Here is a 13,612-nt window from a genome sequence, read left to right on the forward strand (position 1 = left end):
AGCCCCAGCGGCGGGCTGGCAATGGGCTCCAGGCGCTGCTCCAAGAGGCCCGGCTGCTCCCGCACCTCGGCCGCAGCGAAAGCCGCCGGCAGAAGCGGCTGGCTCGCGGGAAGCGCCCTCTCTTCCGCCAGCGGGGAGACGTCCGCGCTTTCTTCCAACCTCGGGGACTCGACCCTGGCTGTGCGGGGGGTTAAAATCGTCGTAGCTGCCGCGTAAGAGACCGCCAGCGAGGCCCCCCCCGACTCGCCCCGCGCCCCGGCCGCCACGTCGGGCTCCGCGCACGGGGGCGCCCCGGGGGCGTCCTGCACCACGCGCAGTTCTGCGGAGCAAGCGGCTTCCCCCAGCGGGCTCCTGGCCTGGCACGTATACAGCCCCGCATCGTCTCCCTGACACTTGCGGACCGTCAGCGACCCGGAGCCGTCCGCGTGGTGGAGCAGAGTGTGAGACCCGCTGGGGAAAATCTGCCGGTTTCCCCTAAACCACCGAACCTGCGGGGCGGGCTCTCCCAGCACGGAGTATTCAAACACCGCAGCCAGCCCCCGAGCGCACTCCGCGGATTCCGGTTCCTTCACAAAACAGGGAGGGAAGGGCCCCACGGCTCGCTCTACCTCCCATTTCCCGCTGACTTCTCCAGCCTCTTTTGGCTCTACCTTAAGATAGGCACTACACGCAGTCTCCCCGCACCGATTGCTCGCAGTGCAAGTATATTCTCCCTGGTCTGCAGCTCTTGCATAGGGAATGATCAGACTATAATCATTGCCTTCGAATACAAATGTATAGTCCGTGGAAGACATTAACTTTACTCCACCGAAAAACCACTCAACTTTAGGTTTAGGACTGCCAGTAACAACAACCGAGAGCCTAGCTACATCCCCCTGCCTGACTTCAACGCTGGAAACGTGTTTGAGGAAAACTGGGACACTGCCCTCCTCTGTTTCCACCTCTAATTTGCTGGAATAAACGGTTTGTTCAGGCAGAAGTTCAAGTGTTTTATCGCTATCAGACAATTGAAGGCCGCTGCTGTAACTTTCCCTTCTTTCTTCCTCAGCAGACACAACAAGAGAGCTAGAAAAGTCTGTATGGGAAAAAATTATTTCATTTTACTAAAATGCTTAGTGAGAAAGCTGTATTTAGTAACTACCAGAGAATAGCAAGAAATGGCTCTCTGCCAGTGCAGCTGTCTTCTCAGCACTGCAAAGCAATTCCCAAAGAACTGGAAATCCTTTCACAGTCATCACCGCTCATAAAAATATGGAATTGCACCAAATAGAGAGCGATATCATGCTTTGGGTTTTATAAAGGCAATTTCCTTTCTGAATCAATGGTGGGTTCAGTTAAAAACTGAGGGCACCATATGACCCAGTATTTTGTGAAAATTAATTTACCCAAACAAACCAGAATAGTGACATTTGTACATTTCAAACAATAGAATAACCTCACACAGTTTATACTCACAGTTTATATGAACGGTTTATATGCACAAATTCACAGATACAACTACACAGGAGCAAAGATGAGGGCATGATTTAAATCTACAGCACTACCAAGAAGTCAGAGGTAAAGATTACATCCATCTCGATTTATGTGGGAACTTGTTAGGACTCACTGTGCTAGGATTAGCTAGATTATGCAGAAGATTAAATAAAAGAATGATGCTAAGGATCAGGATTATCTGGGCAGAAGGTTTTCCATAAGAATAAAAGCCTTAATTCTCAGCATTCTGGATTTTTGGATTTAAGACAGATCCTTCTTTTTTAATGTAACAAATTTGTATTTAATGGTAAAAAACAAAGGGAAGATCTTGATGGAAGTGCCAGTCATGGGTGACTGGTGCCTCCTGAGTCGGGGTGGGGGAGGGGTAACCATAGAAACCGGCATCGGCATTGGTGGTGGGGATGGAGCTGGTGAGCACCCTCAGACGCTGCTGGAAGTGTTGGGGACAGCCCTGTTAGGGGGGACATGTGCCCCCCCATGCCTCTCTACCAGTCACCTATGGTGCCAATTGTCCTCTAGGGCTAGGTACAGACATTCAGAAAGTGTGAGGCAGAATCAATTTAACTTATGCAGTTTTCTGTATGCAGCATAGTTTAGATCAGTAGTGAACAGAACGCACATTCACCCTTTGGGGTGTGTGTGTGTGTGTGGTGGGGGGGCAACTCTTAGACTGGGTTTTGCTATTTTTAAACCAGTCTATGTGTGGTGAACTTCTGTTATGGATATAGACCAGTTCTGTGTGCCAAGCTTCTGTTCTGTTCTGTTATGGGTTTAGACCAGTTTCTGATCACTTACACAGGTAAAAGTGTAATGTCTGTACCTGGCCTAGATCACTGCCACAAGAGGTTGCAAAAGAGTCTTCCTTACAGAGAAGTAATTTACCTGGGTTTTTTCTAGTTCTTCAATAGACATTTCAAATTATCCAGGAACAGCGCCAACAAGAAAAGAACTTGAGCACTAAATCTTGCAGTCTTTATTAGGCAAAACATCCATTCAATTTTGCCTGATAAGGCCTGCAGTATTTGTTCCTAGACTAATCTGGGAAATATTTAAAATGTCTCCCATGTTTTCTGACAACGTATTTGCAGTTGCAGGTTTTAAAGCTAAGAAGGTCTAACAAAGTAACATTTTGTTGCACTCTAACAGAAGCAAAAAAACCAGCATAAAAACTACATGAGATTCATTCTAATTGTCTCTTTTGGGCACTCATCTTCCAGATACAATGCTTTTTTCCCCTCCTTCTCCCCACAGGGAAAGAGTGATGGGCTAAAAATTCACCAGAAATTGTCCTTGAATACTACCTTGCTGCACCAGGAGACCTATTGAAACTGCTGGGACAGTTTCCACACTAAGGTGTCAGCTAATAGGAGGACAGGTGGCAGGGCTGGGCCTAACAAAGGCTGTATTGAGAAATCTCAGTGAAATGTCTGAGAGGTTTTGCATAAAGCATGACACTAGAACTGATGTATTTGGTGTGTTCCAGGATGGTAAGCTATGCAGGAAATCTATAAAAGTGGCTTTTAATACCTTACCTACACATGTCACTAATAAAGTACAAGTGACAATAAATTTAAATAGTTTATATATTTATTTCAGAGACAAATCATATGTAGTGATATTCAAATACGTCGATTACAAATATTGATTTTGTATCTTTTTAACATACCTTGTTCATAAGACTGAAAAAAAGACATTTAACCTGACAATGAAATACATTTCTTATTTACTGCTTAAGTATTAATTCTAGAAGACACAGGGTCATTCCTGATTTTAGTTGCACCAGAAACTCTGGAGTAACTTTTTTGAAAGCAGGAGTCATTTCAGATTTTATCACTATAATTTACCTCTGTGTTTCTCACATAATATTTTTTATTTTAGTACCCCTGGCCCAAGTCACAATGTACAAAACTGACATTTACAACAAGACTTTTACATATAGATTTAAGAAGCAAACATTAAAAGTAGAAATAGAAACTCTGAGACATAAAATTCAGACCTGAACTTGAATTTTCTCAAAGTTTGGGCCTGTCTGGATCTAAGGTTTTGATTTTGGCTCATTTCTACTAAAAATGTTTGCCAGTTTTAAATGTAAATTAAACCTTAAATAACTGTTTAGATCCTGATACAAGGCCCTTTGACTTCAGAGGCTTTGGATCAGGCCAGAATTGTTTGTATTTAACCTACAACATGGTACATTTCATGCATTCATCTGGTGCCTAACAAGTAAGTGGTACGCACCTGTACAGGGAATGAATATTGATACAATACAAAACTATTCCTACCCAGCACAATGTTGGATCACACATTCTCATTTCTCTAATTTATTTTCAACTTACATTGTACTGATGACGGTGATGTTATGCATATGCACTTTACTGTGTACTAACATTTATTCTATGGGTGTTAATGTTAGCAAAATATTTTGTCTTCCCCTAGCACTAGCAGGGTTTGGCTAAGAAAGTGGAAAAGCAATAAATTATATCCACTTTGGAGTCTCTGAGTCATCGTGACTTGACACCTGTATAACCTGGAAATAAGTAAAGTGCTTAGCTCAGAAGTACAATCAGGCAAGTTAGACTATCAGTGGAAAGGCCAGGTGTTTTACTGGGAATGTCCCAAATTAGTCATGGGAAGAAGTCCAAAACTTTGAATATTTGGTTTAAATGACCACAAGAGGCATAATTCCCTTTTGCCCACCATGGTAGTCTTCTGAGTCTGCAAAACTAGTTAAGAAACCTAATTGGTGGTTGATTTGATGGGGATTCACTAAAATGTATTTTTATAAGTTTAATATATATAACATATTATAAGTTCTGTGCAGCCATGGATTTTTAAGGTGACCCAACTTTCACCTAACTCAAGTTTCCCAGCGGCTTTAAGGTTCTCCGTGGAAGATGAGAATTCAGAATGAACTCTAAGTGGGTTTGATGGTGTTGACAAGCCACAAATCTTGTATTACGCAAGTCTCAGTGTGAGTACACATCAAATATAATAAATAAGAACATGCATGAATATAATTGAATATACCACAGAAATATTTTAAGTCTTAAATCATCATGCTTCTTAAAAACATTTTGAAAGTCAACTGGCATAAATTAATAAGTAGCCCTAACCTTGTGTAACGAGGAAGCAAAATAATAATTCACTTGTAAAGCAACAACCCAGAGTTGCTAAAGTTAGGGCTTCATCTATATTATTATAGGTAACTGGGGAGTTGTCACATGCTTTACAATTTTTTCCTCCTTAATTGTTAATGTTTTAGAAATTTAAAAATATTTTTGCCCATTTTATTTGTGGAAGCTTAGGTTCAAATTGATCACTTCAACACAATGTTGACTATTCCATTCAGTTACTTTGTTTTTTTCTTCGATCATACCCTAAAATATTTGCTTGCATTAAAAATGGTACCAATCTAAACAATCTGTTCTTATGCTGAAAAAATGCTTCATATAAAAGTCTAAAGGCATCCAGTTCATTTCTGGTTTAGATATTTAACTGTTTATGTTGGTAGGCCTACGATTAAAAAAACAAATCCCTGGAGACTTAGTTATAAAGGTAAATGAAAAGATTAAGTGAAAATATCCTGTTTCTTTATTGCTGTGTGCCTTTCATTCACAGCACTGGAGTATGGGGACACAGGCTTTATTTTAATAATCTCTCAGTAACACTGTATGCTGATGTATTACATTTTTGACCATTTTTGACTTCTAACTCTTAAAGTTATAATACAAAAATATAGTTGTCTGCTTATTACTTAGTAATAGACAAATAAACCCTGAAGTCCCTACTCAGTTTTAATTGCAGCAAAACTCACACTGGGACTGATTCTGATCTCAAATAGGTTGGTTTTGCAACAGTGTGATTCCATAGACTTCAGCAAAGTTATCTTAGATTTACATAATTAGAAACAGGCCAGCTGGCTACAATGGGAGTTTGGCTGGAACTAGGGACTGTATAAAAATGTGTGAGCATTTTAGAACATAACCTGGACAGACTATTTATTGCTGACACAACATTGTGAAGGGGGAATGCCAATTTTAGGAGTTCTTTCACTGTACAGTATTCAAACTGCAAAGCATGTCTAAAGTTGGATTACATAAGGTACTTAAGTTACAAGAAAAAGGCAGACTTTGTATTTCAAGATGATTGCTAAGCGTTCTTAGCACAAAGATGATAGTACTTTTAAACAAACACAGGAATATGTACACATACATGAAACAAAGGCCTTTTACACATATGAATGACAGTTTAATTGATACTTTTACAAAGCATGGGGGGTAGAGGAAGGAGTTCATTTTGTGTAAAATTCATCCCTAAATGGAATATCTGTGCTGCTTCCCTCCCGTGCCAGTAACCAAAACAGAGTTTACAGGGACAGTGTGCTGCCTGTGGGATGTGAACTTCACTCCTCCAGACGCATGAAAGGCAGATGCTAAAATGAATGCTACATGTTCACTGATAGAATTCTAAGACTGATGCAAACCTGTTTAGCGTTTAATCCAGAAAGGCATCTGGACATTTAGCATATTGTTAACGCAGCAGTTGTCTCAGCAGCCCCTGCCTTGTTTGTAGCCATACACTTGTATTCCCCAGCGTCGCTCTGGATTAGATTTCCAATAATCAGGTTATGATAGCCTGTCTGCTGTTCTTCCACAAAGTACCTTTCCCCTTGAAGCGACACTCCATCCTTGTACCAGCTGACACTGGGTTTTGGGGAGCCATCCACAAGGCACTGGAAGCATGCAGAGGCTCCTTCAGAGGCATCGCAGTCAGAAATGTGCTTGATAAATCTTGGGGGGGCTTCTGTGACTTGGAATTCGAAGGAACAGCTCTCCGAGGCTTCTGCAGTGAACTCAATCCCTTCTTCTTTGGCTGGCTCCGCGAACACATCGAAGTTAATACTGATACATTTCTCTCCATCCACCTCCTGCTCCTCCTCTGTGACAGCGACCAGCCGGACTGCTTTCTGAGAATCATCAGTGGCATGCTCAAACTCAAACTCGAGCTCTATTTCAGTCTGGTTGCCATTTGGAATAGCACTATCCACCAGTAAATTGAATTTCTGTGGAGCGCTACTGGCAGTGCCTAGGGCTACCTCTCTCAGCACCTCGCCATCTGCCTCGGTAGTAGCTCTCTGCCAGTCAGTTACCACTAGGGAGCTTTTGCATACAGTTTCTCCTATGCTATTGGTTGCTTTGCACCAGTATGTGCCACTATCAGAGTAACTTACGTTCTGAATTATAAGGCTGTGATGCCCCTTTTTGTCACTCACAACATACGTCCCTGCATCTGGCATAATGCAAGTCTCTCCTTTAAACCACTGTACTACTGGAGTAGGGGTCCCTGTCACTGCACATTCAAACACTGCCTCTGACTTTCCAGGAATTTCTAAATCAACAAGGGGTGTGGTAAAGCATGGGGGCATTTCAGTGACTTCAAAATCAATTTTCACATCTTTGTTTCCTTTGGCCACCAAGCTGTCAGTGTGCTCCACAAGAGCTAATGGGAGGACATCAAGAGAGAGTATCAAACTTTTGTTGTCAGGATTAAATTCAGGAGTTGTGACTATTTTCACCTGCTTCTCAAATTCCTTCACCTCATTTTCATTCAACTCCACTTCCAGCAATATCTCTTGAGGGGAAGGGGACCTGGACCCTGTATTCTGTTCCAGGTCAAACTCCATAACATGTTGATGCGTAACTGGAGGGTGCAAGGCCAAAGACCTCCCATCCTGAGACAAAACTTCCACCTGGGCCATACTTTTTGCTTCCCCTATGATGTTCACAGCATGGCACATATATTCTCCTCCTTCTGATTTTTGAATGCTACAGATTTCTAGAATACATGTATCACCATCTTTTTCAATTTTGATTCTCTGATCTTGTTCAAGCAATGATTTATTCTGGTACCACTTCACAAGAGGAACAGGAAAGCCTGTAACTTCAGCAATAAAACATAAAGTACTGTTTTCATAGACCTTCCTCTTGGTCAAGGGTTTAATAAATGCAGGAGGCATTTCATTCCCCTTTGGCTCCATTGCCTCGCATGGGGTGTCAAACATCTCTGAACTCTGGTCTTCAGAAGGAGACCTCTCCTGGAAAGGAGACTGTACCATTCTGGGTTCTGCAAATTCACCAGTGGGGGTCCTGTAGTGCTCTGGGGGAGTAGTGTCCCCTGCTGACACTGAGGGGGACTTTCTGGAGTCCATATTTAAGGGTAGCCCCTCCAAGGGGGTAGAGTACCGTTCAGGTGTGGAAATGGGTGTGTAGTAAGATTCGGGCGACATGGCATCTGCAAATTCACCAGTGGGTGTCCTGTAGCGCTCAGGGGGAGTAATGATTCCAGTGGGCGTCCTGTAGCGCTCAGGGGGAGTAATGATTCCAGTGGGCGTCCTGTAGCGCTCAGGGGGAGTAATGATTCCAGTGGGGGTCCTGTAACACTCTGGGGGAGTACTGTCCCTCGCCGAACCTGAGGGGGACTTTCTGGAGTCTGTGTTTAAGGGAGGCTCCTCAGAAGGGGTAGAGTACCGCTCAGGTGTGGAAATGGGTGTGCGGTAGGACTCGGATGACCGGGGAGTTTCAAACGTCTCAACAGAGGATGGTGGTGTGTAGAATCGGTCAGATTCTGTCTGTTCATCCCCACTGGTGCTTCCAATTTCAATCGACATTTCAGACTCAGGAGAAAGTGGACGGGTCAGTTCTTGTTGCTGATTATAGAAGTCATAAACAGTGCTGAAAGTGACCTCCTCAACCTCCAAAGATGTGATGGACTTGCTCTGATAAAAGGCCCTATCAGCCCTATCTTTGGAATCTGGAGTTTCCTGCTCTCCAGCTGTGATCAAGTATTTTGTAAGAGAGACGAGTGGCTCAGGTTCTGATTCCTGAGCAACCTTTGGCTCTTCAAATTCAGAAACATTTTCTGATAGGCCCTTTCCATTCAAATGTCCTGCAGCAGCCTTTGTAACTTCCTCACTCTGAAATGGAATGTCTTGTTCATGCTGCTCTTCCAGCTTAGGCTCATGTTTCTCAAGGCTCATCTCCTCTTCTTTCATTTCTCCTTCCTGAACTACAGATTTTTCATGTTTTAATTCGAGAAGGAACTGACCAAAAGACATCTCCCTATCTGGTGTCTCTGACTTCTGCTGAAGGGTTAGATGTTCTTCTGAAACCACTTTGGTGTAATCCATAATTTCACTTCTGTTTTCAGTAAAAGAAATACTGCTTATTTCCTTCTCTACGGCCTGCTCTACCTGAAGCACCTGTGTTTCTTCTTTCTCTGGTTTAAGTACTGCCTTGTGTTTTTTCTCAAGTGCAGCTTTTTTCAAGTCTGCTATGAAGCTGTGAGTCTCAAGCTCTCCATTCTCCAATGGCTTCTCGCCCCCAGACACATCTCTTTCTTGCACCAAATTTTGAGAATATGAACTTACGGACATTTTAGCCTCTGCTTGCTCCAGTACAACATCTTTACTTTGTGACTTAAGTGATTCCTCTACACTAATACCTTTCTCAGGTTCATGAGCAGATAGTTCTTGTTCAGCAGAAAAGGTAATGTCATCTACTTCATGTGGACTTTTACATATTTGCTGCTCAGGTTCTGTTGACAGTGTCTGTTCCTGGCCAGTAATTCTTTCCAGTCTCATTTTGTAACTCTGGTGAAGTTCTTCACTAGAAGATATTTCTTCTACAAGTGCATCATTTTTCTGTGAATGGTGTATGAAGCTTTCTGTTTCCACTGTCTCAGGAGAGGCCATTTGGGTTAAGGAATGTATTTCTTCCTGCGGTAACCCTAAAAACTCTTTAGACTGAATTTCTCCTGACAAACACATTGCGTGCTGTTTTAGATCAAACACTAGGCCCTCAGTTTCATGTTCTTCTTTTCTTGTGGATAATGAATCTTCCTGACCAATACCTTTTTCCTGCACAGCTTCAATCTCTTGGGAAATCTCTTTACTGGGATAGACTTCCAATGATATGGCTTTTTCCAAGTTTTCTACAATGTAATCTGGCTTCTGTTCTATTTCTTCAGAAGCAGAAGGTTGACCTTTGAAATATATTTCATCCTTCTCCAGTCGTCTGTCTTGTTCTTGACCAATATTTTCCATAGCAGAATAAACTTGTTTTAGATCAAATACAATATTGGCTGCCTCAGCTGTGGGAGCCACTGGTTGCTCAGTTAAATATATTTCTTCCTGATGTGTCTTAACTTGCTCTGGAAAATCCTCATCTACATGTTCTAGGAAAGAAGCAGCTTGTTTTAAATCAAACACGCCATCAGTTGCCTCAGTTTTGGAGACTGGATGTTGCTTGATGAAAAGTAATGTTTCCTGTTGCGTCTTAACTTGCTCTGGAAAATCCTCATCTACATGTTCTAGGAAAGAAGCAGCTTGTTTTAAATCAAACACGCCATCGGTTGCCTCAGTTTTGGAGACTGGATGTTGCTTGATGAAAAGTAATGTTTCCTGTTGCGTCTTAACTTGCTCTTGAAGATCCTGCTTGACATTTTCTATGACAGGAGCAGTTTGTTTTAAATACAATGAAATGTTGTCCATATCAGGCTCTATTTTTGTCAGTGTTTGTTCATCGTGATACAGTTCTTTCTGTTCCATCTCTACAAAGTCAAGTAAGGTTTTATCATGGAGAGACACATCTTCCTCTTTGTCATGCATAAAGCTTCTGAAATCTTGTGCTTTCCCTTCTAGTGACATTTCTTGTTGCCCACTGAGTTCTTGTTGGCTTATAAGCTGTCTTATTTCAGATGAGTCTTGAAATTCTCCACTTTCCCCACTCAAATAGGGTAAGCCTTCCTTTTCTATGGTAGGTGAATCTTGAAATGTGCTAGTTAAATGATCTTCTGCATGCAGATGGCTATCTGCTTGTACAGTCTCTGGTAAAGGACTGAAAAACCTATGATCCTCAGATTTCTTCCTCTGTGCACAAAGAGTTTGCTCAAAGACATGGATCTGATCCTTTACTTTCATAAATGGTGTATCTAAAATGTCAGGACTTTCTTCTGTGGTGGTACTTAGGGTCGGCTCTTGTGCTGGACTCTCTAGTTGGGACTCTAGCTCCATTCTAGTATCAAGTGATTTGCTTTTACTGGCTTGCTGTGGTACGTCAGCAACATCACTTCTAAAACTGTATTCCTCTGGAACCGTATTTTTCAAGTACTGCATCTTCTCAAAAACAGTGACTTTATCTTTCACGCTCTTTACTTCATATTCTAGATTTTGAACTGCATCTACTTCTGTGTTACAGGATGCAGTTTTCTCTGTATGACTGTCAACAACCTTTTCAAATTCAGAGGTTGAACATTTATATATAATTTTTGGTTTTATTTCATCTTGTTTAAAAGACATGCCTCTTAGTTCTTCCCTCAGTGGGACCTGGCTTAAATCGTCCACTAAAGCTGACACTTCAGCTTCTCCCTTCTTAAATTCTGATTGTTCACTCATGCTTGTTTTCTCTCCTTCTCTAGCCTGGGGCTGGAAGTCTAGCTTTTCCCTTGCTGGCTCACTAGCAAGCAGGGGCTTCCTAATGTCAGGTACAAATAGAGGAAGTTGGGATTCCAGTTCTGTGGATGATGTCCTTGGTTCCTCCCTGGTGAGCTCCACTTGCTTTAGCCCACTGAGGTAGTGGAAGTACTGGCCTGAAGAATAGTCCTTCCTACGTAGCTGTTCCCTGGCAGGGAGTTGGTAGAGGCCCCGCAAATGCTCCTTTACCACTGTTTGCTCAATCTGTATTTTCTGATCAATAGCTCTGTTTTGCTCTGAGAGGCCGTGAAAGCCTTGCTCTTGGGCCTCTACTGTAACCTCAGAAACTGCCTCCACTACACCTGCTTTGTTCTCAGCAATACATTTATATGTGCCAGCATCCAAGATGGAAGCACCTTCAATGCACAACCTGTAAGTCCCCTTTCCTGCCTCCTCTAGCCTAAACCTCTTGGAGGGTGTCAAGACCCTACCGTTTTGAAGCCAGGCCACAGCCGGTGGTGGCTCCCCAGCAATGGTGCACTCCAGTGTGAGTGAGTCACCCTCCCAGCAGTGCAGGCACTCAGGGGGCTCCTTGAGCAGGTGTGGTGGCTCATTTCTTGCCTCAAAGGAGAATGTGAACTTGTGCTTGCAGGCTTGGGCAGGCAGCTCGGGGGTGCCCTCAGCAGGCAGCAGTGGCTCCTTAAGCTCCTCGTCCTGCTCGGGGCTGGGAGTAGGGGCAGTGATCTTGATTTCCACAGGCAGTGCCAAGAAGTCTGAGTCTGGGGCGGCAGGCACAGGCTGGGGACACCCAGGGGGCGGTCGGGCAGGCATGGGCTCTTTGTCAAAGGCCAGCGCCAGCTCTTCCTCATCCTCTTGGGCAAACTCATAGGCAAGGCAGATGGCTCCTGTGGGTTGGGGCTTGGCCTCCTGGCACCGCACTTGCAGCATGGCTGAGGTGCTGGCAGTGCCATGCGGATTGAAGATGACACAGGTGACAGAGCCCTGGTGGCTATGGTGCACACAGTTGAAGGTGAGCACCGAGCGGCCATCACTGGTGCGCATGGTGTAGTCGGTGCTGCGGGGCACTGGGCGCTCATTGCTGTACCACGTGGCTGTGGGTGGTGGGTGGCCACGGAAGCGGCAGACAAATGTGCAGCTTTGTCCTTCCTCTACTTTCTGTGGCCACAGCCCACGGACAAAGGCAGGTGGCCCTGGCTGCTGTGTCCTGTTGCCCTCCACCTCCTCCGCCATGTGGGGCTGCGTCTTGGTGATGCATGGCTGTGCTGGCTCCTGGCTTGTTGTGGAGCTCTCCTGGCACTGCTCCACCTGGGGCTTGCCAATGCTCAGTGTGAGCATGTCAGACAGCAGTGTAACTGGCTCAGGCACCCCTTGCTCAGGGCTCTCACGCTCACTGCCAGGCTCACCCAGCATCACATAGAGGATGGGTTCAGAGGCTGCCTGTGCACTTCGTGGTGCCCAGTGCTGGGGCTTGGTGTCTCCTGCGGCATCTAGTGCTGCCTCCTGCACAGCCATCTGCACTGGTGCCACTTCTACCTGTGTGCTCATGTCAGGCAACCCCATGAGCTGAGGCATCTGTGCCTGGAAGTGCTCTGGTTCAGGCTCAGGCTCAGGCTTAGGCTCAGGCTCAGGTAGGATCATGAGATCCTCCCTTGGCTCAGGGAAACGAGGGCTCATGACCTCCCCCTGGCCTAGCCTTGCTCCTAGTGTGGGCACAGCCTTGAGCTGCAGGTCGGCAGCTGCCCGCTGCTTCTCCCGCAGTGCTCGTTTGGCCTCCCGTAGCCTCTGCAGCTTCCTTTGGATTTCCTCATCCAGCAGCACGTTGCCCCCACGAGCCCACTCTGCCCCAGCCACCCCAACACTCTGCCTCTCATGCACCAGCACTGGAGCCTTCAGCACAGGGGCCTCCTGGAAGCGGATGGTCCGCCTGAGCACAGACAAGTCCCGCAGCATCTTTTCAGCCTCATGCCCCTTGTCAAAGGGAGAGCCTGTGCACCTCAGCACCACCTTGAGCCTGGCCTCCTTTGTCTGCTGCGCCAGGCCCTCAAGGCTCTGGCGGGTCCATTCTGCCTCCTGCAGCAGATCCAGGTCTGGAGAAGTCTGCTTCATTCTGCGAGTCACTAGCAGTGAGGCAGTGGACTCAGCCGACCCCACGCTGTTAATGGCAAGCACCTTGTAGCTGCCTGAGTCCCTCTCCTGCACCCCTTTCACCTCCAGACTGGAGCTATGAGTGGGCAGGGAGTTCTCGGTCCTGATTATCTTACGCGGATCCCTGAGGATCAGCTTGTTGTTATGGAACCAGCTCATGGCGGGGGTTGGACAGGCGACTAGCTTACAATGGAAAATTACAGGCTCTCCCTCCAGCACAGACTTAAATTTCAGCCTCTGTGTGAAGGCAGGAGTCAGAGTCCTAGAGGATCCGCTTGCACAGGTTGGAGCAGGGGCCAAGCCATGCTCCTTGTAGGCTTCAGAATCATGGAAAGGCCTGCGTGTGTCTTCTTGCCTCTTGGGGGTCTCTGGCTCCTTTTCAAAGAAGAGCTCTGCAAGAGAAGGACAGGCCATTACAGCACACTCCGCCCCCTTGGCCAAGCCATTGAAAAGCAAACCAAACCAAAATTGAAAATAAATTAA

The 13,612-nt window shown here is 45.1% G+C and overlaps 1 protein-coding gene across 1 annotated transcript in view; it reads right to left on the reverse strand.

Moving 5' to 3' along the window:
- The window catches only part of TTN (titin), a 312,981-nt gene that overhangs the window by 250,452 nt on the left and 48,917 nt on the right, over positions 1–13,612 (reverse strand). Inside the window, exons 45-46 of the mRNA XM_019522860.1 lie at positions 6,073–13,521; positions 609–1,075 (exon numbers count right to left, since the gene is read on the reverse strand). Coding sequence (XP_019378405.1) covers positions 609–1,075; positions 6,073–13,521 — 7,916 coding nt within the window. The remainder of the gene's footprint in view (positions 1–608; positions 1,076–6,072; positions 13,522–13,612) is intronic.

The sequence above is a fragment of the Gavialis gangeticus genome, unplaced genomic scaffold (assembly GCF_001723915.1).
Source record: "Gavialis gangeticus isolate Ggan-Ray unplaced genomic scaffold, GavGan_comp1, whole genome shotgun sequence".
Lineage (NCBI taxonomy): Eukaryota > Metazoa > Chordata > Crocodylia > Gavialidae > Gavialis > Gavialis gangeticus.